The sequence below is a fragment of the Schistocerca serialis genome, chromosome 2, assembly GCF_023864345.2.
Source record: "Schistocerca serialis cubense isolate TAMUIC-IGC-003099 chromosome 2, iqSchSeri2.2, whole genome shotgun sequence".
NCBI classification, from domain to species: domain Eukaryota; kingdom Metazoa; phylum Arthropoda; class Insecta; order Orthoptera; family Acrididae; genus Schistocerca; species Schistocerca serialis.
The window spans coordinates 640,080,387-640,103,995 of record NC_064639.1 but is presented as its reverse complement, the minus strand read 5'-3'; the positions used below and the strand labels follow the sequence as shown (position 1 = coordinate 640,103,995).

General features: G+C 42.7%; 1 protein-coding gene across 1 annotated transcript in view; it reads right to left on the bottom strand.

The window, feature by feature from the left end:
* LOC126456298 (uncharacterized) overlaps positions 1 to 23,282 on the bottom strand; it is a 39,308-nt gene extending 16,026 nt beyond the window's left edge. The window contains exon 1 of the mRNA XM_050092050.1: positions 23,135 to 23,282. Within this exon, the coding sequence (XP_049948007.1) occupies positions 23,135 to 23,282 (148 nt within the window). The remainder of the gene's footprint in view (positions 1 to 23,134) is intronic.
* Positions 23,283 to 23,609: the final 327 nt, after the last annotated feature.

Sequence of the window (23,609 nt, the reverse complement as noted above, 5' to 3'; positions counted from 1 at the left end):
GGTGCTTGTGTTCTCAAACATAGGTGGAAAGAAAACCTCAGGCATATTCAATGCTATAATCTATTTGTGATGGAAATCTATTTGGTTTGCAAGATATATGTGTGTGTCTGATTCTCAAACGTTGAAAATATGTTTTAGTCTGAATAAGAATCATTGTAAGGCGATGGTGAGTGTTGTAATTGATCTATTTGACTATTGTAAATTGATAAACAATTAATTTTATTGGGTAGTATAAATGGACTCTTCTGCACAATTTTTTATATCGCAATTATGCCAGCTCTCCTTTCTTAGCCAATAGGAATAGAGTATTCTGAGGAGGAAAGTGTGTTTGGACATGTTGGTTCATGTATGTGTTCACAGAAACAGGAAGCGAGTCTGGAATTCCCTGATCAAAAGATTGTCGCCACCTAATTCTTTGTTTGGGGGGGTCACGAGAACAAATTAAGGCCCCTTGGGCAGGTAGACACTTCCCATTGGTTTACAGGTTTGAGGCACAGGTGTTACAAAGAAAGTAGCCACTTGAGAGAGAGCAGAGGTGGTTTCTCCAGTATCGAATATCAAAGCACGCCAATTTCCAGTCTGTGGTCCATGGTATTTAATATTATGATCTGTAATCAGGACGCATGATGGGTTTTGACCTCCATGGTGCGCAAATGGGTGTGCTTGGCCTCAGACAGGTGCCCAGTGGAGCCAGGATAACAGACACACATCCAAAGACCCAAAATGGCGGTTAGTATACCGCAATTCATTCCATTCCTCAGTGCTTGTAGTTATTACATAATGGGAAGTTGGGACAGGGGCTACAGATGTGAACTGTCTCTAACTGATTAAATAAAGGGAATGCAAACTGAGTTTTTTGTTGACATCATTTTGAATTTTGTGTCTTGAATCCTTCCTCTCCCTCTCCAGCACGGACTGTCTTTTTCCTAGCAATTTCCAGGTTGTGTGGTGTGGTGGGGGGAGGGAGTAAGTTAGGGAGGTGAGAGGATGCCAGGGCTGGGGGGAGGGGGGTGCTCAGAACTGAACTGGATGTGGGTGACAGAAAAATTGCCCTTTTTCTGAGAGTGGTAGGGGAGAAGGATGGTAGTGGGAGCGATGGGGGTTTCCCAGAAGGTTGGATTATTTTCAGGTCATAACCTCCAGGGGTTCATAAACCACTTAACTGAACAATAGGTTAAGTGGAGGAGAGGGTGATCAGTTGGATCTTAATGTATACTTACCCATGAGTATGTACAACCCACTCAAACAAAATGCACCAGGACTCTGTTTGTGCTACTACTGACCTATCAAACCTATTTCCCCAAGTGCAAAGCCAAGCACCAGCCACAAAACTAGTGTTAACTATAGCTTTTCATCATATTAATAAAACCCTCTAACTTAAAAATTCCCTTCACCCACATCCCATCGCCAAAGACAAAGATTCGTAACCACTGTTTTACAAAGTATTCGCGTCTTCCAAAGGCCACGCACCCTCTAAGAAACTTCCCTTGCAGCCCAGTCTATATTCCACCTAAACACTCAAGTCATCTATTCCCCCAAACCAGGATACTATGTTTCTAATCAACCCGACACCATTGTTTAAACTCTTCCCACTCCTCGACACTCCCTAAACGTTTGCCATGGTGTGGCAATGGGACATCGTACTCCACACTAACCACCGCTTGCCAGCAAACCATTATTTATGCATACCCTTTGAGCTGCTTTGCGGCTCGATTTGATTCTGTCAACGATCAGTGGTACTTGATGTCTTTGCTACAAATACAATAATGGTTGAACTGTGTAAGCATTCACTTGAGCACGAAGAACTGCTACAATTCCGCACTACATTGATAATGACCTGACACAGGTCGAAATCTGATCTGCGTTGTGACTATTAATGTCATATTAAAGCAACTTAATTCCAAGACTGATTGCTGCTCTATCTAACACAATACATTTTGTGCCGTCACCCTGTGGACACCAGGAGCGAGGCGGTAAGTGTGTACATAGCACAAGCCGTGCTTACGTGGTGGGAGAGTCGGCCGCTTCCTATTTACGGTAGGACACCGGGGTGGCAATTGGTGGATGGAAATACGGCTGGACAGCATTGCGCAGCTAGCAGCGCTACTGCCTTGATGTGAGACGAACGATTTCTTGGACGACTAAGTAGGAGTTCCCGGCACGAATCGCTCCTGAGTGCTCTGTACGTTACGTTACAGCTCATCCATTGTCGCTGTCAAGAGAGTGCTTTGGAGTATTACGTATTGGATTTGTGCAGCCATAATTGAAACTGATGAGCATCTGCGTGTGGGAAAATCTTGTGACTGTGTTCAGACATGCGTTTTCTTGTAATGCGGTCCTAGGCGCTTCAGTCTGGAACCGCGCGACCCCTACGGTCGCAGGTTCCAATCCTGCCTCGGGCATGGATGTGTGTGTTGTCGTTAGTTAGATTTAAGTAGTTCTAAGTCTAGGTGACTGATGACCTCAGATGTTAAGTCCCATAGTGCTTAGCGCCATTTGAACCATTTGAACCATCTTGTAAAGCGCCTGCCCATGCTGTAACATTTATATCCTCCATGCTAGTCTGCTTACTCAGTGAAATACGAGTAGTATATACATTTGAAGGCTGGCAAGCAATTGGTTACTACTTTTATTTGACTGTTTTATGGTAGTACCTGCAGCAGACATTTTAGGATCTCCTGTTCTGCTTCAGATACCTCTTAATGCCCTCCAATGCATTTCCGTCAATATTCGGCACCATTCTCATCCCGAAAGTGGTTTCACGTGTGCCTTCACCGCAACATCAGCAAGGTCTTTGAATCCATCCTCTCTCAACGCATCCATCTGCACCTAAACCGGTACCTATTCCTATCTATAATCACTGTAGCTTACATTTCAATTTCTCTACCGATTACAAGCTTTTGTAACTAATCCATCTTTTGCACCATAAGTGTAAAAGTCCTTAATCCGTCATTTCGGTATCCCTTGACCTACAATAAGGCTAAACCAAGGTATGGCACTTCGGCCACCTCCTCAAACTCCAGACGTATGAACTTTCAATTAACTATGCCCGCCGAATGAGTTCCTTTCTGAAACTTCCTGGCAGATTAAAACTGTGTGTCCGACCGAGACTCGAACTCGGGACCTTTGCCTTTCGCGGGCAAGTGCTCTACCAACTGAGCTACCGAAGCACGACTGACGCCCGGTACTCACAGCTTTACTTCTACCAGTACCTCGTCTCCTACCTTCCAAACTTTACAGAAGCTCTCCTGCGAACCTTGCAGAACTAGCACTCCTATCAGCGCACACTCCGCTGCAGAGTGAAAATCTCATTCTGAGTTCCTTTCTATCTAACCATTAACCTTTCGTCACTATTATCTTCTGTATTACCGCAGATATGCCCTAAGAAACTCCGATACGTCCTTTACTCTCTTGACATGCATAAACCACCAAATCCTGTCCACTTCCTCCACAATGTCGATAGTACCACATATCTGTACCAATCAGTTCACTTCTTCTACATCTACATCTATACCTACATCTACATGATTACTCTGCTGTTTACGATAGAATGCTTGGCAGAGTGTTCAATGAATTTTCTTCAAGCTGTCTCTCTACCGTTCCACTCTCGCACGTCGCGCGGTAAAAACGAGCACTTAAATTTTTCTGTGCGAGCCCTGATATCTCTTATTTTATCGTGATGATCGTTTCTCTCTATTTAGGTGGGTGCCAACAGAATGTTTTCGCAATCGGAGGAGAAAACTGGTGATTGAAATTTGATGAAAAGATCTCCTCGCAATGAAAAACGTCTTTGTTTTAATGATTGCCGCTCTAATTCACGTACCATGTCTGTGGCACTATCTCTCCTATTTCCTGCTAATATGAAACGAGCTGCGCTTCTTTGTACTTTATCGATGTCATCCGTCAGTCCCATCCAATGCGGATACCACACCGCTCAGCAACACTCCAGATTAAATCGGACAAGCGTGGTGTAAGCAGTCTCTTTAGTAGACCTGTTGCACCTCCTAAGTGTTCCGCCAATGAATCGCAGTCTTAGGTTTGCTCTACCCACAACATTATCTAGCTGATCGTTCCAATTTAGGTTATTTGTAATTGTAGTCCTTAAGTATTTAGTTGAATTTACAGCCTTCAGATTTGTGTGACTTATTGCGTAATCGAAATTTAGTGAATTTCTTCTAGTACTCATGTGAATTACTTCACACTTTTCTTTATTCAGAGTCAATTGCCAATTTCCACACCATGTTGTTGTTGTTGTTGTGGTCTTCAGTCCTGAGACTGGTTTGATGCAGCTCTCCATGCTACTCTATCCTGTGCAAGCTTTTTCATCTCCCAGTACCTACTGCAACCTACATCCTTCTGAATCTGCTTAGTGTATTCATCTCTTGGTCTCCCTCTACGATTTTTACCCTCCACGCTGCCCTCCAATACTAAATTGGTGATCCCTTGATGCCTCAGAACATGTCCTACCAACCGATCCCTTCTTCTGGTCAAGTTGTGCCACAAACTTCTCTTCTCCCCAATCCTATTCAATACTTCCTCATTAGTTATGTGATCTACCCATCTAATCTTCAGCATTCTTCTGTAGCACCACATTTCGAAAGCTTCTATTCTCTTCTTGTCCAAACTATTTATCGTCCATGTTTCACTTCCATACATGGCTACACTCCATACGAATACTTTCAGAAATGACTTCCTGACGCTTAAATCAATACTGGATGTTAACAAATTTCTCTTCTTCAGAAACGCTTTCCTTGCCATTGCCAGCCTACATTTTATGTCCTCTCTACTTCGACCATCATCAGTTATTTTGCTCCCCAAATAGCAAAACACCTTTACTACTTTAAGTGCCTCATTTCCTAATCTAATTCCCTCAGCATCACCCGACTTAATTAGACTACATTCCATTATCCTTGTTTTGCTTTTGTTGATGTTCATCTTATATCCTCCTTTCAAGACACTGTCCATTCCATTCAACTGCTCTTCCAAGTCCTTTGCTGTCTCTGACAGAATTACAATGTCATCGGCGAACCTCAAAGATTTTATTTCTTCTCCATGAATTTTAATACCTACTCCGAATTTTTCTTTTGTTTCCTTTACTGCTTGCTCAATATACAGATTGAACAACATCGGGGAGAGGCTACAACCCTGTCTTACTCCCTTCCCAACCACTGCTTCCCTTTCATGTCCCTCGACTCTTATAACTGCCATCTGCTTTCTGTACAAATTGTAAATAGCCTTTCGCTCCCTGTATTTTACCCCTGCCACCTTTAGAATTTGAAAGAGAGTATTCCAGTCAACGTTGTCAAAAGCTTTCTGTAAGTCTACAAATGCTAGAAACGTAGGTTTGCCTTTCCTTAATCTTTCTTCTAAGATAAGTCGTAAGGTCAGTATTGCCTCACGTGTTCCAGTGTTTCTACGGAATCCAAACTGATCTTCCCCGAGGTTGGCTTCTACCAGTTTTTCCATTCGTCTGTAAAGAAATCGTGTTAGTATTTTGCAGCTGTGACTTATTAAGCTGATAGTTCGGTAATTTTCACATCTGTCAACACCTGCTTTCTTTGGGATTGGAATTATTATATTCTTCTTGAAGTCTGAGGGTATTTCGCCTGTTTCATACATCTTGCTCACCAGATGGTAGAGTTTTGTCAGGACTGGCTCTCCCACGGCCGTCAGTAGTTCCAATGGAATATTGTCTACTCCGGGGGCCTTGTTTCGACTCAGGTCTTTCAGTGCTCTGTCAAACTCTTCACGCAGTATCATATCTCCCATTTCATCTTCATCTACATCCTCTTCCATTTCCATAATATTGTCCTCAAGTACATCGCCCTTGTATAGACCCTCTATATACTCCTTCCACCTTTCTGCTTTCCCTTCTTTGCTTAGAACTGGGTTTCCATCTGAGCTCTTGATATTCATACAAGTCATTCTCTTATCTCCAAAAGTCTCTTTAATTTTCCTGTAGGCGGTATCTATCTTACCCCTAGTGAGATAGGCCTCTACATCCTTACATTTGTCCTCTAGCCATCCCTGCTTAGCCATTTTGCACTTCCTGTCAATCTCATTTTTGAGACGTTTGTATTCCTTTTTGCCTGTTTCATTTACTGCATTTTTATATTTTCTCCTTTCATCAATTAAATTCAATATTTCTTCTGTTACCCAAGGATTTCTACTAGCCCTCGTCTTTTTACCTACTTGATCCTCTGCTGCCTTCACTACTTCATCCCTCAAAGCTACCCATTCTTCTTCTACTGTATTTATTTCCCCCATTCCTGTCAATTGCTCCCTTATGCTCTCCCTGAATCTCTGTACAACCTCTGGTTCTTTTAGTTTATCCAGGTCCCATCTCCTTAAATTCCCACCTTTTTGCAGTTTCTTCAGTTTTAATCTACAGGTCATAACCAATAGATTGTGGTCAGAGTCCACATCTGCCCCTGGAAATGTCTTACAATTTAAAACCTGGTTCCTAAATCTCTGTCTTACCATTATATAATCTATCTGATACCTTTTAGTATCTCCAGGGTTCTTCCATGTATACAACCTTCTTTCATGATTCTTAAACCAAGTGTTAGTTATGATTATGTTGTGCTCTGTGCAAAATTCTACCAGGCGGCTTCCTCTTTCATTTCTGTCCCCCAATCCATATTCACCTACTATGTTTCCTTCTCTCCCTTTTCCTACACTCGAATTCCAGTCACCCATGACTATTAAATTTTCGTCTCCCTTCACAATCTGAATAATTTCTTTTATTTCATCATACATTTCTTCAATTTCTTCGTCATCTGCAGAGCTAGTTGGCATATAAACTTGTACTACTGTAGTAGGTGTGGGCTTCGTATCTATCTTGGCCAAAATAATGCGTTCACTATGCTGTTTGTAGTAGCTTACCCGCATTCCTATTTTCCTATTCATTATTAAACCTACTCCTGCATTACCCCTATTTGATTTTGTGTTTATAACCCTGTATTCACCTGCCACCGAACTTCACTAATTCCCACTATATCTAACTTCAACCTATCCATTTCCCTTTTTAAATTTTCTAACCTACCTGCCCGATTAAGGGATCTGACATTCCACGCTCCGATCCGTAGAACGCCAGTTTTCTTTCTCCTGATAACGACATCCTCTTGAGTAGTCCCCGCCCGGAGATCCGAATGGGGGACTATTTTACCTCCGGAATATTTTACACAAGAGGACGCCGTCATCATGTAATCATACAGTAAAGCTGCATGCCCTCGGGAAAAATTACGGCTGTAGTTTCCCCTTGCTTTCAGCCGTTCGCAGTACCAGCACAGCAAGGCCGTTTTGGTTATTGTTACAAGGCCAGATCAGTCAATCATCCAGACTGTTGCCCTTGCAACTACTGAAAAAGCTGCTGCCCCTCTTCAGGAACCACACGTTTGTCTGGCCTCTCAACAGATACCCCTCCGTTGTGGTTGCACCTACGGTACGGCTATCTGTATCGCTGAGGCACGCAAGCCTCCCCACCAACGGCAAGGTCCATGGTCCATGGTTCCACACCATACAGAAACCTTATCTAAATCATTTTGCAATTCGTTTTGGTCATCTGATAACTTTACAAAACGGTACATGACAGCATCATCTGCAAAAAATCTAAGACGGCTGCTAAGATTGTCGCCTATATCGTTAATATAGATGAGGAACCATAGAGGGCCTATAACACTTCCTTGGGGAACGCCGGATATTACTTCTGTTTTACTCGATAACTTTCCGCCTGTTACTACGAACTGTGACTTTTCTGACAGAAAATCACGAATCCAGTCGTACAACTGAGGCGATATTCCATAGGCACGCAGTTTGGTTAGAAGATGTTTGTGAGGAACGGTGTCGAAAGCCTCCTGGAAATCTAAAACTATGGAATCAATTTGACACCCATGTCGATAGCACTCATTACTTCATGAGAATAAAGAACTAGTTGTGTTCCGCAAGAACGATATTTTCTGAATCCATGCTATCTGTCAATAAATCGTTTTCTTCGAGGTACTTCTTAATTTTCAAATTCAGTATATGTTCCAAAACCATGCTGCAAGTCGACGTTAGTGATATGGGATTGTAATTCAACGGATTACCCCTACTTCCCTTTTTGGGTATTGGCGTGACCTGAACATTTTTCCAGTTTTTAGGTACGGATCTTTCTGTGATCGAGCGGTTGTATATAATTGCTAAATGTGGAGCTATTGTATCAGCACGCTCTGGGGGGAACCTGACTGGTATACAATCTGGACCAGAAGCCTTGCCTTCATTAAGTGATTTAAGGTGCTTTGCGACACCGAGGATATCTATTTCTATGTTTCTCAACTTGGCAGTTGTTCTTGATTGGAATTCAAGAATATTTACTTCGTCTTCTTTGGTGAAGGAGTTTCGGAAAGCTGTGTTTAATAACTCTTTTTTATTTGCCCTGTCATCAGTGACTTCACCATTGTTATCGCGCAGTGAAGGTATTGATTGCGTCTTGCCACGGGTGTGCTCTACGTGTGACCAGAATCTCTTTGTGTTTCCTGCCAGATTTCGAGACAGAGTTTCGTTGTGGAAATTATTAAAAGCGATATATTTCGAACTTCTGTAAAACTCTGAGAGGATTTTGCGTTCTTTTAAATTTGGCATGCTTTTTTCGCTCCTTCTGCAACAGCGATGTGACCCGTTTTGTATACCATGGGGGATCAGTACCATCACTTATTAATTTATCTGGTATATATCTCTCAATTACTGTCGATCCTATCTTTTTGAAATCATTCCACAACTTTTCTACGCTTACATGACCAGATCGGAAGGAGTGAAGACTGTCTCTTAAAACGATCTTAAGAGCATTTTTATCAGCTTTTTTAAATAGATATACTTTGCGTTTCTTTTTTATGTTTGTAGGTGTTACGGTATTCTGCGTAGCAGCAACTGCCTTGTGGTCGCTAATCCCTGTATTTGTCACGATACTCACTATTTGTCCAGGATTACTTGTTGCTAAGAAGTCAAGTATGCTTTCGCACCCATTTACGCTTCGTCTTCGTACATCCACATTTAAACTGGATGATCGTGGGACATCAGCTGGTATAATTTTCATTAAAAATGGAGCTCTTCCAGCTGTACTTAAGATTTCATATTTATTTGGCTACTAGTTTCGACGTTGCGTCAACACCATCTTCAGTAACTGCCAGCCATTCGTGTGGAGCACGTATTGGTCTCACCGCGGACTTGTAGTACTCAGCCACACACAATTGATATCATCAAAGTGTACGGGCTTAAAGATGGCGTTGACGCAACGTCGAACCTAGTAGCCAGATAAATATGAAATCTTAAGTGGAGCTGGAGGTGTTTCGTTTTTAATAAAAATTTACTCTTTGAGTGGGCTCATGAACTAATTGCCCAAAATAATTTTCTGAGAAAGCATTCAGTACAATTTCGCATGACGTTTTATGCCTGTCGCCGGCTTTAAATGTATAATTTTTCCAGCGTATCGAGGGTAGATTGAAGTCACCACCGACTATAATTGTATGAATGGGATATCTATTTGAAATAAGAGTCATTTTCTTTGAACCGTTCAGCAAGTATATCTTCTGAGTCGGGGGATCGGTAAAACGATCCAATTAATAATTTAGTCCGATTGTCAAGTATAACCTCTACCCATAATATTCCGCAGGAACTATCTACTTCAATTTCAATTCAAGGCAAACTACTTCTGACAGCAATAAGTACACCACCACCAACTGTATTTAACCTATACTTTCTCAACACTGTTAGATCGCTTGAAACTGATGCAAAAAGTGGCCCCACATGCTTAATCCCATCGAAACCTGAACAATAATTACGTAAGAACCATCCGCAGTTTCCACCTCCCTGACTTTTATCTTACCATTTCTCCACGTCCTATCCAATTAGCAAACACACTACAATGTTTTAGACTAACCCTTGAACGTGAACTGATGTGGAAACCCCAGCTACTAAGCGTTCACTGTAAGCCCACAGTAGACCATAACCATTGCAACGAACATTGGCATTGCATACCAACATACTCCACAGCCAGAAAAGGCTTGATTTGACCCATCCTCATCCACGCAAATGTCAGCTGAATATCTGAATACCAGCATAATGTTTTTATTTTCTTCAATCTTCTGACTGGTTTGATGCGGCTTGCCGCGAGTTCCTCTCCTGTGGCAATCTCTTCATCTCAGAGTAGGAATTTCAACCTACATGCTAAAGTATTTACTGGATGTATTCCAATCTATGTCTTCCTCTGCATTTTTTACCCTGTTCTCCGTATATCCCTTCCTTGCCAATTTTGCGGAGAACCTTCTCATTCCTTACCTTATCAGATCAGTCCACTTAATTTTCAACGTTCTTCTGTAGCATCACATCTAAAATGCTTCGACGCCTCTTCTGTTTGGATTTTCCCACAAACAACATTTCACTACCACATGCTGTATTCCAAGCGTACATTCTCCGAAATTTATTCCTCAAATTAGGGCCTATATTTCATACAAGTAGACTTCTCTTTGTCAGGAAAGCCCCTTTTGCCAGCGCTAGGCTGCTTTTTATGTCCCTTTCCTCAATCCATCATGGATTCTTTTGGTACCTAAGAGCAGAAATCCTCAACTTCTTCTACTCCGTGAGCCCCATTTCTTATGTTACGTTTCTCATTGTTTTCATCTATGCTACTTCTCATTGTTTCCGTCTTCCTTCGATTTATTCTCAGTCCATGTGCTGAACTCATTAGGTTATTCATTCCATCGGACAGTTCCTGTAATTCTTCTTCTTTTTCACTGAGTATAGCAATGTCATCAATGAGTTTTATCACTGATATCCTTTCACCCTGAATTTTAATCCCATTCTTGAAAGTCTGATTTATTTCGGCCGTTGTTACTTCAATGCACAGATTGAACAGTAGCAGCGAAAGGCTATATCTCAGTCCTACACTTTTTTTAATCGGGTCACACCGTTCTTGGTCTTCAACTGTTATTGCTACCTGTTGGCTGTTGTACGTTTTATATGCTGCTGTACTTGTTAAGCTTAACGTGTAATTTTCGCACGTGTCGGCTCTTACTATCTTCAGCATTCTGTGCTTTTCCGAACGTCTGATAGTATATTGTCAGTCATACATTCTACACACCAACGTGAATAGTTTTTTTGTTGCCACTTCCCTCAATGATTTTAGAAATTCTGATGAAATGTAACTGTCCCTTCTCCCTTATTTGAATTTAAGATGTCCACTGCTCTTTTAACTTATGATTGTAATGCAGGATTCCCTATGTCTTCTACTCATGTATCGACTCCTATTCGTCTTCTATCACGTCACCAGACTAGTCTCTCCCTCATAGAGGCATGTACTCTTTCCACCTATCCGCTCTCTCCTTTGCATTTAACAGTGAAATTCCCACTACATTCTTAATGTTACCGTCCCTGCTTTTAATTTCACCAAAGTTTGTTTTGACTTTTGTGTGTGCTTAGTCAGTCTTTCCAACAATCGTTTCCTTTTCGGCCTTCTCATGTTATTGATACAGCCATTTCGTCTTAGCATTCTTCCACTTGCTGTTTATTTCATTCCTACGGGACTTGTATTTCTGTATTCCTGAATTTTTCTGAACATTTTTATGCTACCTTCTTTCGTCAATCAACTTCTGTTTTCCATGGTTTCTATACAGATACGTTCCTTGTACCTAAGTTTATCTTTCCAAGTTCTCCGATTGCCCCTTTCACAGATGTCCATTCCACTATAACTACGCTGTCTGCAGAGCTATTCATTATCGCAATATCTACAGCCTCAGAGAGCTTCAATCTTACCTCTTCATTCCTTTGTATTTACATATCCCATTTCTTTGCGCACTGATTCCTCCTGACTAGTCCCTTAAACTTTAGCCTACTCTTCATCATTACTGAATTGCGATATGAATCTATATCTGCCAATGGGTGTGCCTTACAAACTGTTACCTGATTTCGGAATCCGTGCCTGACCATGATGTAATCTAACTGGAATCTTGCCCTGTCTCCGGACCTATTCCAGATTTACCTCCTCCTCTTGTGATTATTGAACAGAGTATTCGCTATTTTTAACTGATATCTCATGCAGAACTCAAATAGTCTTTTCCTCTCTCATCCGTATGACCAGGTCCATATTCTGCCGTAGCCTTTCTTCTATACCCCCCCCCCCCTACAACCGAATTCTAATCCCCCATGAGTATTAGACTTCATCTCCCTTTACGTACTGAATTGTCCGTTCAATATTCACTTGTACTTACTTTATATCTTCTTCCTCTGCTAGCGACGTCGACATTTATACCTGGAATATTGTTGCCAGTCTTGGTTTGCTGTCATTACTTATAAGAACAACCCTATCACTGAGCTATTCACTGTAGCTACTTTCCTATTCATAACGAATCCAACTCTCATTTTCTGCTGCTGTTGATATTACCCTATGCTCGGTAGACCAGAAATCCTCGTCTTTCTTCCATTTCACTTCACTGATCCCCATTATTTCTAGATTGATCTTTTATATTTCCCTTTTCAGGTTTTCTAACCTTCCTACCACATTCAAACTTCTGACATTCCATGCCCCTGCTCGTACAACATTGCCATAAGTTGGATATTCAATCTTTTCCTCACAGTCAGATCCCCATCGGCACTTCTCTTCTACAGATCCGAATTGGGGCAAGTCCGAAATATTTTTCCAATGGAGAGATCAACAAGAAAATTTTTTCAGTTACAGGCCACATGCCTTGTGGATATGAATTATGTGTCTTAAATTCAGTGTTTTCTATTGCCTTCTCCATCTTCATGCCGTTGATCATCGTTGATTCTTCCGCCTTTTAGGGGCATTTCCCTCCTGAAAGCAAGAGTGTGCCCTGAACCACTGTCCACTCCTCCGCCATCTTTGACAAGGCCGTTGGCAGAACGAGGGTTACATTTTAGGCTGGAAGTCTTCGACCGTCATTGTTGACGATTTTAATTCTAAGTTTAAGCAGTGGCGAAGGCGGAATCTGCGACCGAGGGTGTTTTGATTATCAGTGAAAGACACTACCCTTTTTTTTAATTATTAGATTGACTTGCTTCGTTCATGAACATTCAGACGACCATAATCAAAATCATCATGTAATATGAGCGGCAAATTGAGAGAACAAATGATTATTGGACAAAACGAAAGATAAATATTCTGAGTAATTAGGAAACTAACTCTCAACCTATTGTTTTTAATTAATTAATTAATTTATTTATTATTTTCTTTGTATGTTTTATGTGTATAAAGGAGAAAAGGGAACTAAAGGCGGCTTCACGTGACTGGGCACCGGAGAAAGGGAGAAATGAAAGACCACGGGGGAACCAGCACCTTGTATAATTCTAGAAAAAGCGAGGGTCCCGATATTTTAGTGGTCACAGCCACCGAATTGATATCTCGACAATCGGTAACAGAAGTTAGTAGCGTGTGTCCTGGCGCACAAGTTCGATGAACGGAAATGAATTTATCAAGCAACTTAGAGAGACGGGTGTTTATAGCTCGAGTGACGTCTTTATAACCGAAATGTAGGAGAGTAAACGGGCGAAGTGAGTCAAGATTAGGTCGACCCTAGGTTTACGGAATGAGGGCCACTTTACCTTCCTTGTAAGGAGTAGGAAAGGAGAGATCCCGTATCACTTCATTGACCATCGATGAGAGGAGAAAAATGAGGATAAAATTATTTAGGAACACCACCCAATCCAGGTGACCTGTGTGATTGAGATCCAGTAACAACATCAAATGTATCGTCCTTGTTGACAGTCGACAATCGGCGTTAGTGAGGGATGCAATGTAAACGCGTGTCCCTATCTCATACGGATAAGATGGTATAGTTAAGTCAGTTCATCTTGTAAAATAGAATGTGTTTGAGATTTTTTTCCTGGAGTTCTCCCGTCTGAATTTATATTAAGTGTAGCAGTTCGGCTTTAATTTCGCGTGCATCCGTAATCCGTAGAGGAGCTTGCCTAGCGGTATTGTAAACTAAATGCGGAGCAGCAGAATTCTTGGTTCCGCCGGACGTCTGCCGTCCTTATGACATCAAAATACATTACAGCATTATGAATTTTTGGCTGGGTATGGAGTGTTCTCTATTCCATAACAGACGCGTACCGATATATTGCACGAGATCAAAGGGCTCATACTTCCTAAATGACAGGATCATTGGAATGGCGTAGGTAAGCTACATTGAGAATCCAAGGAAGACAGTACAGTTTCATCGGCTACTGGAGATAATAAAATGTGACGCCTACAGCACAATGATCAGTGAAACAGGCGGGTATCACATCAACATCCAAAAGCTGCCCGCGCAAGAACAGAAACGTCGGGATGACGTCGGCTACTAAAGATGATAGTAAAATAAGTGCATCGGACAAGTGTAAGAGACCGACAAATCCATGCTTCAAATAAACATAAGTAGCGTACCATATCATCGAGTTCTTTACTAAAACTAAAATTAGGAAAGATCCAACGGCCAGAGAACACAATTAAAAACACCACTCAATAGGATCCATGTAGAGGATTTACGAACTAGATAAATGATTTCCTCTTCATAGAAACGCGAGTGATCCATCGAACAAAATGGTTCAAATGGCTCTGAGCAGTATGGAACTTAACATCTGTGGTCATCAGTCCCCTAGAACTTAGAACTACTTAAACCTAACTAACCTAAGGACATCACACACATCCATGCCCTAGGCAGGATTCGAACCTGCGACCGTAGCGGTCACGCGGTTCCAGACTGAAGCGCCTAGAACCGCACGGCCACACCGGCCGGCCGATCCATCGAACAACCACAGCCATAAGGGGCATAGAGAATAAGTAAAGTGAGACCACAAAAGGTGCATCCTATAACCGTACCATCAGCGTGAACTTCGAGCAGAAGGAGATTAATGTTTAACGTTCCGTTCATAACGAGGTGTTTAGAGACGGAGCACAAGCTCGGATTAGGGAAGGATGAGGAAAGAAATCGGCCGTGTCCTATCAAAAGAAACATGCTGGAATTTGCCTGAAGGAATTTAGGGAAACCACGGAAAACCTAAATCAGGATGGCCGGACGTAGATTTGAGCCATTACGTTCCCGGACGCGAGTCCAGTGTGCTAACCCTTGCTCCACCTCGCTCGGTCAGAACTTTGAAATCTGGTGATGGAATTACTTCACTATAAAACAAGGCAGTGCCTACCACCACATTAAAAAGACGTCGAGAACCCAGAAACTGAAAACTCATCAAATAATACTTCCTATTCATAAAAGTACGTCTGCCACAAAGTCATGTTAACTGTCGCAAAGCGTCCAGCCGGAGATCAGAACCACTCCTGTCAACATTCAAAATGAGGAAAGTATATGCTTGCATAGGCAATTGAACTGGAACAAAAACTGCAGAATTACAAAATCATCATCTTACAGAGCTATGTACCAGTATCTAAGGCAGAATCAATGGGCGAAACGGAGGGAGAAGAAGGATGAGCATCTCCCCCGCTTCCCACTGGTTTTTCTTCTTTCGTAATGCTACACTCTCAGGCTGGATACGTTGTTTACTACGGCTCCTCAGAACGGCCACCAGCTCATGCAGTAACGTGGGTGGGTCATGCAAAATATGTTTCAGACCGAGAGGGAGAGGCTTACGCATCCCACTCGCCATCGGGCAGGGGCTTGCGTATTTAGATTTGTTTAGTAACGACGGGTCCTCCTGCGCTTGGGAATCATTTAAGTTATGCTCATCACGAGATTGTGACGTGGAGACTGCGGCAGAAGGTGCGGAAGTAGTTTGAGTAGCCGAGACGACCGGAGAGGTAATCAATAAAGTCGGGGGAGACAAGTGGGGTACTGAAACAATCCTTTAGCAGGCGGCGCCGATGAGGCGGCCTGCATGACGGGAGAATCGTCAGTAACTGCCTCATTGTCCACAGAACTCAGGCCAGAGAAGAGTGTCCTTCTACGGAGGGCTATCGGCGTTAAGTCCCTAAACGTGGTCAGCGGGCGCAAATCAAAATTATCTCAAAGAGATCAACTTTGATGCTGAATAACCAGGATCGCCTCATCTGCAAAATCCTATGGGTGAACATTCAATAAAGTCAGTTTCTTCCGCTGTTCGTAAGCGGGTTTTTATACCACCATACAGCGCGGACAACTCGTATGGAGGTAGCCGCTCAGATTTCAAATAAAGCATGTTCCGTCCTAGCTGATACAAGTAGTATGAACCTGATAGCCACATACCTATATATATATATATATATATATATATATATATATATATATATATATATATATATATATATATATATATATATATATATACAGGGTGTTTCAAAAATGACCGGTATATTTGAAACGGCAATAAAAACTAAACGAGCAGCGATAGAAATACACCGTTTGTTGCAATATGCTTGGGACAACAGTACATTTTCAGGCAGACAAACTTTCGAAATTACAGTAGTTACAATTTTCAACAACAGATGGCGCTGCGGTCTGGGAAACTCTATAGTACGATATTTCCACATATCCACCATGCGTAGCAATAATATGGCGTAGTCTCTGAATGAAATTACCCGAAACCTTTGACAACGTGTCTGGCGGAATGGCTTCATATGCAGATGAGATGTACTGCTTCAGCTGTTCAATTGTTTCTGGATTCTGGCGGTACACCTGGTCTTTCAAGTGTCCCCACAGAAAGAAGTCACAGGGGTTCATGTCTGGCGAATAGGGAGGCCAATCCACGCCGCCTCCTGTATGTTTCGGATAGCCCAAAACAATAACACGATCATCGAAATATTTATTCAGGAAATTAAAGACGTCGGCCGTGCGATGTGGTCGGGCACCATCTTGCATAAACCACGAGGTGCTCGCAGTGTCGTCTAAGGCAGTTTGTACCGCCACAAATTCACGAAGAATGTCCAGACAGCGTGATGCAGTAATCGTTTCGGATCATAAAAATGGGCCAATGATTCCTTTGGAAGAAATGGCGGCCCAGACCAGTACTTTTTGAGGATGCAGGGACGATGGGACTGCAACATGGGGCTTTTCGGTTCCCCATATGCGCCAGTTCTGTTTATTGACGAAGCCATCCAGGTAAAAATAAGCTTCGTCAGTAAACCAAATGTTGCCCACATGCATATCGCCGTCATCAATCCTGTGCACTATATCGTTAGCGAATGTCTCTTGTGCAGCAATGGTAGCGGCGCTGAGGGGTTGCCGCGTTTGAATTTTGTATGAACAGAGGTGTAAACTCTGGCGCATGGGACGATACATTGACGTTGGCGTCATTTGGACCGCAGCTACAACACGGCGAACGGAAACCCCAGGCCGCTGTTGGATCACCTGCTGCACTAGCTGCGCGTTGCCCTCTGTGGTTGCCGTACGCGGTCGCCCTACCTTTCCAGCACGTTCATCCGTCACGTTCCCAGTCCGTTGAAATTTTTCAAACAGATCCTTTATTGTATCGCTTTTCGGTCCTTTGGTTACATTAAAACTCCGTTGAAAACTTCGTCTTGTTGCAACAACACTGTTTTCTAGGCGGTGGAATTCCAACACCAGAAAAATCCTCTGTTCTAAGGAATAAACCATGTTGTCTACAGCACACTTGCACGTTGTGCACAGCACACGCTTACAGCAGAAAGACGACGTACAGAATGGCGCACCCACAGACTGCGTTGTCTTCTATATCTTTCACATCACTTGCAGCGCCATCTGTTGTTGAAAATTGTAACTACTGTAATTTCGAAAGTTTGTCTGCCTGAAAATGTACCGTTGTCCCAAGCATATTGCAACAAACGGTGTATTTCTACCGCTGCTCGTTTAGTTTTTATTGTCATTTCAAATACACCGGTCATTTTTGAAACACCCTGTATATATATATATATATATATATATATATATATATATATATATATATATATATATAGGGATAGGGTGAGGGGTGAGTCACTATGGCCACCATGAATAACTCAGAGCCGGCCGTTGTGACCGATCGGTTCTAGGCGCTTCAGTCTCGAACCGCGCGACCGCTACGGTCGCAGGTTCGAATTCTGCGTCAGGCATGATGGATGTGTGTGATGTCCTTAGTTAGTTTTAAGTAGTTCTAAGTTCTAAGGGACTGATGACCTCAGATGTTAAGTCCCATAGTGCTCAGAGCCATTTGAACCATTTTGAATAACTCCGAAAGTGTGTCAGGAGATGAATAGTTCGTGGGACAAAAGTTGCATGGGGCAACGGGGACGAAAACATGACCATCGTTTTTTATTGCTAGGTGGAGTTGCGTCAGAGATATGAAGGTCAACTTTTTTTTTATGGGATGGTATAGTTTGGTACTTACTTTTATTGAGACGAATCCAGTGATGTGTAACTTTAAGGTGTTGGAAGGAAGGTCAACGAAGGTCAAAAATGTGGCACGAACGTCCATTTACAGAAGGCGTTCGAAGTGATGACCGTTGATATCAATGCAGTGCTGCAATCTTCTTGAGTGAATTTGCCTTATTACTTGGGCACTTATCGAAGTACGTGCTCTGACAATTATCTCTCGTATATCTTCAGTTGTAGTTGGAACATCTTTATAAACAATGTCTTTTACGAGTCCCCACTAGGAAAAAACCAGAGGCGTCAAGTCTGGCCAACGAGCCGGCCACGATACATCTCCTCCGCGTCCAATTCAACGATTTGGGAATTGTCTTTGCAACTCATTTCTACACACCAGCGAAAAATGTGCCAGACTCCCATCGTGTTGATACCACTTTCTGTTCCTTGTTCCTAAAGGTATTTCTTCCAATAACGGACCTAATGTTTCTTGCAGGAATGTGGTGTACTTCCTACTATTAAGATTTTCTTCCATGAAATTTTTCTGTCTTCCAGAATCCTACACCATACATTCACCGACCACGAATTTTGGTGTGCAACTTGCCGCAGCCAACATGGATTTTCAGTTGCCCAATAATACTTGCTATGCAGATTAACATTTCCATGGTTCGTGAATGAAGCCTCGTCAGTAAATAAAATCAAATTAATAAATGTGTCATCCGTCTGAATCTGAAGTTAAGCCCATCGGCAGAATTCAATGTGACGCATACAATCCGTACCACTTACTTCTTGGTGGAGACGGATGTGGTAAGGATGATATTTATGGCGATGCAGAACACGAACAACAGTACTCTGGCTCATGCAAGATTCTCTTGCGATCTGACACGAACTAACACAAGGATCTCCAACCACAGAGGTAATAGTACCAATTTACGTTTCCCCGTTAATAAGTTTCTTTTGCCGGATATGTTTCCGATGCGTTAAAGATCCAGTTGTTCTCAATTTATCATACACATATTTAAATGTACGACGTGTAGGGTGAGTATGTTGAGGATATCTTTTAGCGTATAAGTCTTTAGCTCTCACTGAATTTTGTTGGCATTCTCCGTAAATGAGAAGCATATCGACTTGTTCTTCGAAGGAATACATCATTCACATTCGTTTGATTCGACGATACTAGTCTTACCGTTTCTATTAGTGTCGTATTGCAAAATCGTCGAAAGGTGGCACGTTATGTGGATACTCCGTATTCGGAGAATATATAATGTTTGCATCATATGCGAGAGAGAATTGTCAGAACATGTGCTTCGATAAGTACCGAAGTGATAAGGAATATCACTCAATCCATCAGTCCATGATAAGAAGATTGCAGCACTGCATTGATACCAATGGTCATCACTTCGAACACCTTCTGTGAATGGTGGTTCATGCCACCTTTTTGATCTTCGTTGACCTTCGAAGACCTTAATGTTACACATCATTGCATTCGTTTCAACAGCCGCTATCAGAAAATAAGTATCAAACTATAGCATAACGTTTAAAAAAACAAAGTTGCCCTTCATATCTCTGACGCGACCCTACCTAGCATCAAAAACCAACGTCGTATTATGGCTCTTGTTGCCCCATGCAACTTTTGTCCCACGAACTTTTCAGCTCCTATCATACTTTCGAAGTTATTCTTGGTGGCCTTAGTTTGTGATTCACCCACAGACGGAGCACCACTAGTCTTATACGAGTGCTGAGCAGACCAGCGTCCCCTTCGAATAAGTCGTCTTCTGTCATCCATCACCATATCACGGATTTTATCAATGATTTCTGGAGTCATAACTTCCACAGGGCGTCCAGAACGTTCAGCATCACTTGTGCCCATTTGGTCAGTCCGAAAATTTTGAAACCACTTATAAACTGTGCTAATCGAAGGTGCAGAGCCACCGTAATATTTATCAAGCTTCTCTTTAGTCTCCAGAGGCGTTTTGCCTTTCATAAAGTAACGTTTAATCACCACACGAAATTCTTTTTCGTCCATTTTTTGACAATCACTCGACTTTCTTAATTCACACGAATGCCAAACACAAGGAAATAGACCAATATGGCTGAAATGTGGTGTGCGTTCTTTTCAAAGATGCCACTATCTAAAAATGACCTCGATACGTGCCAGTGGTGGCATCTCTCGGACTTTGCAGGGACTTCTCAAACGCCCCTCATACGTGGAATAGACGTAGGAAACATGTTGGACATTACCGCTCGAGACAACGCCACGTCAGAAAGGGCTGCATGAACACCGGAAACTAGACAGCAAACAGAAATGTGTTGCACACGAAACTCACACCGCACTGAAAGGAAACCAAGTAAGACACGTGGTGCAAGGGTAAGAGGTGGAACGAGAGCAACCTCCTATACCACTTCCGTATATCCAGCGTGAGACGCCTAGCTTAACCCGCAGGACAGAACAGGTAGTTTAAACTGTGGAAAGGGGCCAAAATAAGGGACTGTCAGTTACACTCAAACATACAACTTTATTATTAGATTAAACATTACAAGAGCCCAAAAAAACTTTGTTTTCAAACACACAGCTTTAATCTTTTGGACTTTAATTTAAAAATGTCTGAAGGCCAATAACTTAAAAAGCAAGCAAAATCAGAAATTTAAAAGGCAAGCCTTATCTTAAAACAGTTCTTTAGTTAGGCTGAAGACCTAAGGAATCAGACACTTCAAGATAAAACAAGTTAAATTCATATCGGCTGAAGGCCTAACAATTAAAACTCCATAACATTAATTTTTTTAAATACCAAAGGCCTTACGTGAAACAGTTCTTTAATTTAGGCTGAAGACCTTAAGAACAAAACAACTCAATGTCAAAATCTTCTGAAGGCCCAAATTTTTAAAATGCCAAAAGCCTTACGTTAAACAGTTCTTTGAACTAGGCTGAAGGCCCTAAGATCAAAACAACTCAAACTCAAAATCGGCTGAAGGCTTAACACTTAAAATTCAACAATATTAAAACCTTTAAAATGCCAAAGGTCTTAGGTGAAACAGTTCTTTAAATTAGGCTGAATGCCTAAAGAATCTTACGCCTTAAGGGCAAAACAACCCTAATTTAAAAAAAATTGGCTAGAAGCCATACAAGTACGAACAACGACAAAATAAAAAAAGGCAGTACACCCACGGGCACTCAGATGTTCGACGGTCGGCCTGGAATTCATCCCACGACAACCCAACCAACCGACAGTCAACGGACCCACCGAAAACATAACTTCCATTTCACCTAACCAGGGCACAACAGGGAGTTCAACAGAACATCGTAGAAGATATTCACGCCCACAACCAATCATACGTGGAGCTGTCAGACTACACACTGTGCTGGACAGCAACAACACGATGAGGAAACTACACTGCCTGAAATTTACGTCAACGCCCAGGACAGGTAACCGGAACGTTAACGGCAACAAGGCAGAAGATTCAGCTGCTGCACTTCAATTCAAATAACCAAATACAGTGAAACTCCACTGGAGGGTTGCTAGAATTTTCCAACTTGAAAACCACGTTGTTGCTCGCAGGAATATCCCAAAAGCCGACAACGAACTCCAAACGACACAATGTGAACAGTCTTTACTTGCTGGTAGATTAAATCACAACTCAACTTTCGTGCCCAGGGTCGGTGAACCACGTACCTCGTAGTAATGGGAACAGCCTCACACACTCCGACATCCGACACCGCGTAGAGACCACAAGCGGCCCCGGCCAAACAAGGTGCTGCGGAGAATTCCTCGCTGCTCCATGCCAACCGACCGGCTTCCCAGGATCGGAAACGATGAAAGGACCAAATATACGTCGGCCGATGAGACGACCAACCAAACGACGAAACAACGGTCGTCCCACTCCAGTCTCCCTCTGTCGGACTGTTCATGTGTGTCGCCAGCGGTCAGCGAGCACTGGCTGTCGGCGCCTCACTGACGCTTCGTCCCCAACTTCACTGCTGCTGCGTCCCGACTGGACTGCTGGTCCATCTCCAACAGACTGGCAGACATATGAAGACCTAAAAATACTATCGATCGCTCCAGATATGGTACGACAGTTCACTTATCGATAAGCGCTGCCGCTACCGCTCACGGGCAAGTAAGGCAGGAAGTTAGTGACGCCAGTAAATGGATTAAGAAAACGAGGCAGCAGTACCGTAATAGAAGACGGCCAACAATAAATGGGATAAATGCGAGCCGTGCATGGCTCACAGCACAATTCCAGAACGCCGTGGTCTCAACCTGTTCACAAGGCCTGGTGCACTGCCGCGCATTTACCAATACAATGACCGAGCCAGGTGGCGCAGTGGTTCGACACTGGACTCGCATTCGGGAGGACGACGGTTCAATCCCGCGTCCGGCCATCCTGATTTAGGTTTTCCGTGATTTCCCTCAATCACTCCAGGCAAATGCCGGGATGGTTCCTCTGAAAGGGCACGGCCGACTTCCTTCCCCATCCTTCCCTAATCCGATGAGACCCATGACCACGCTGTCTGGTCTCCTTCCCCAAAACAACCAACCAACCAATACAATGCACCGGCTCACTAAGTCTCCGTATCCTCTCCCAGTAGTGATGGGACAACGGACAGGTTTCAACAAGTGATTGGGGAGTCGAATGAAACAAGCGAATGAAACTTGTCTGCTATATAAATGATTTTTACTCACTCTTCAGATATGTGTGGTTTCACTCAGTGCGAGTGACGAGACTCCCTAATCCCCTCCTCCTCCTGCCGTGGCAACAAAATCCACCCTGACCGTGACATCTACGCCTTGCATCAGATTATATCTGCTCATCCCCATCCCTATCCGATTTCAGTGCTCTCCTCCATTCCCTACCATCCATTATCTTTTCTCCTCTTATGGAGGCGTGGCGCCAATCCCAGCTATCTGCATCCCAGACCCATGTTTCCCTGTCAACAACAATCCACCACCAACCCATCACTACATTTCCATCACCGTGAACCCAGTAGCTGTATGTTGACATGTTGACTACCCAAAAAGATGCAGTCCATCGTCCCTCTCCCATTTGTCCTCCTAAGCACACCCCTCTGCCCGCTCCCCCTCCCTATCAATTTATAGTGATGTGTAATACAGTGCAGTTATTACCTTACCTTTCTCGCTACCCATTATTTTTAAGTGTCTTAGAAATTTTGTGCTTTATTTTAAACGTCATCGGTGAAAAGCGTCCTTTATGTATTTTAATAATCTGAATATAGTAGAATCTTTCAAAATTTCTGTTCTATATTTCTACATATTTTTCTTTTGTTTCAATACTATTCTGATGTTGGACCAACTGCGTCCTTCTGTCACG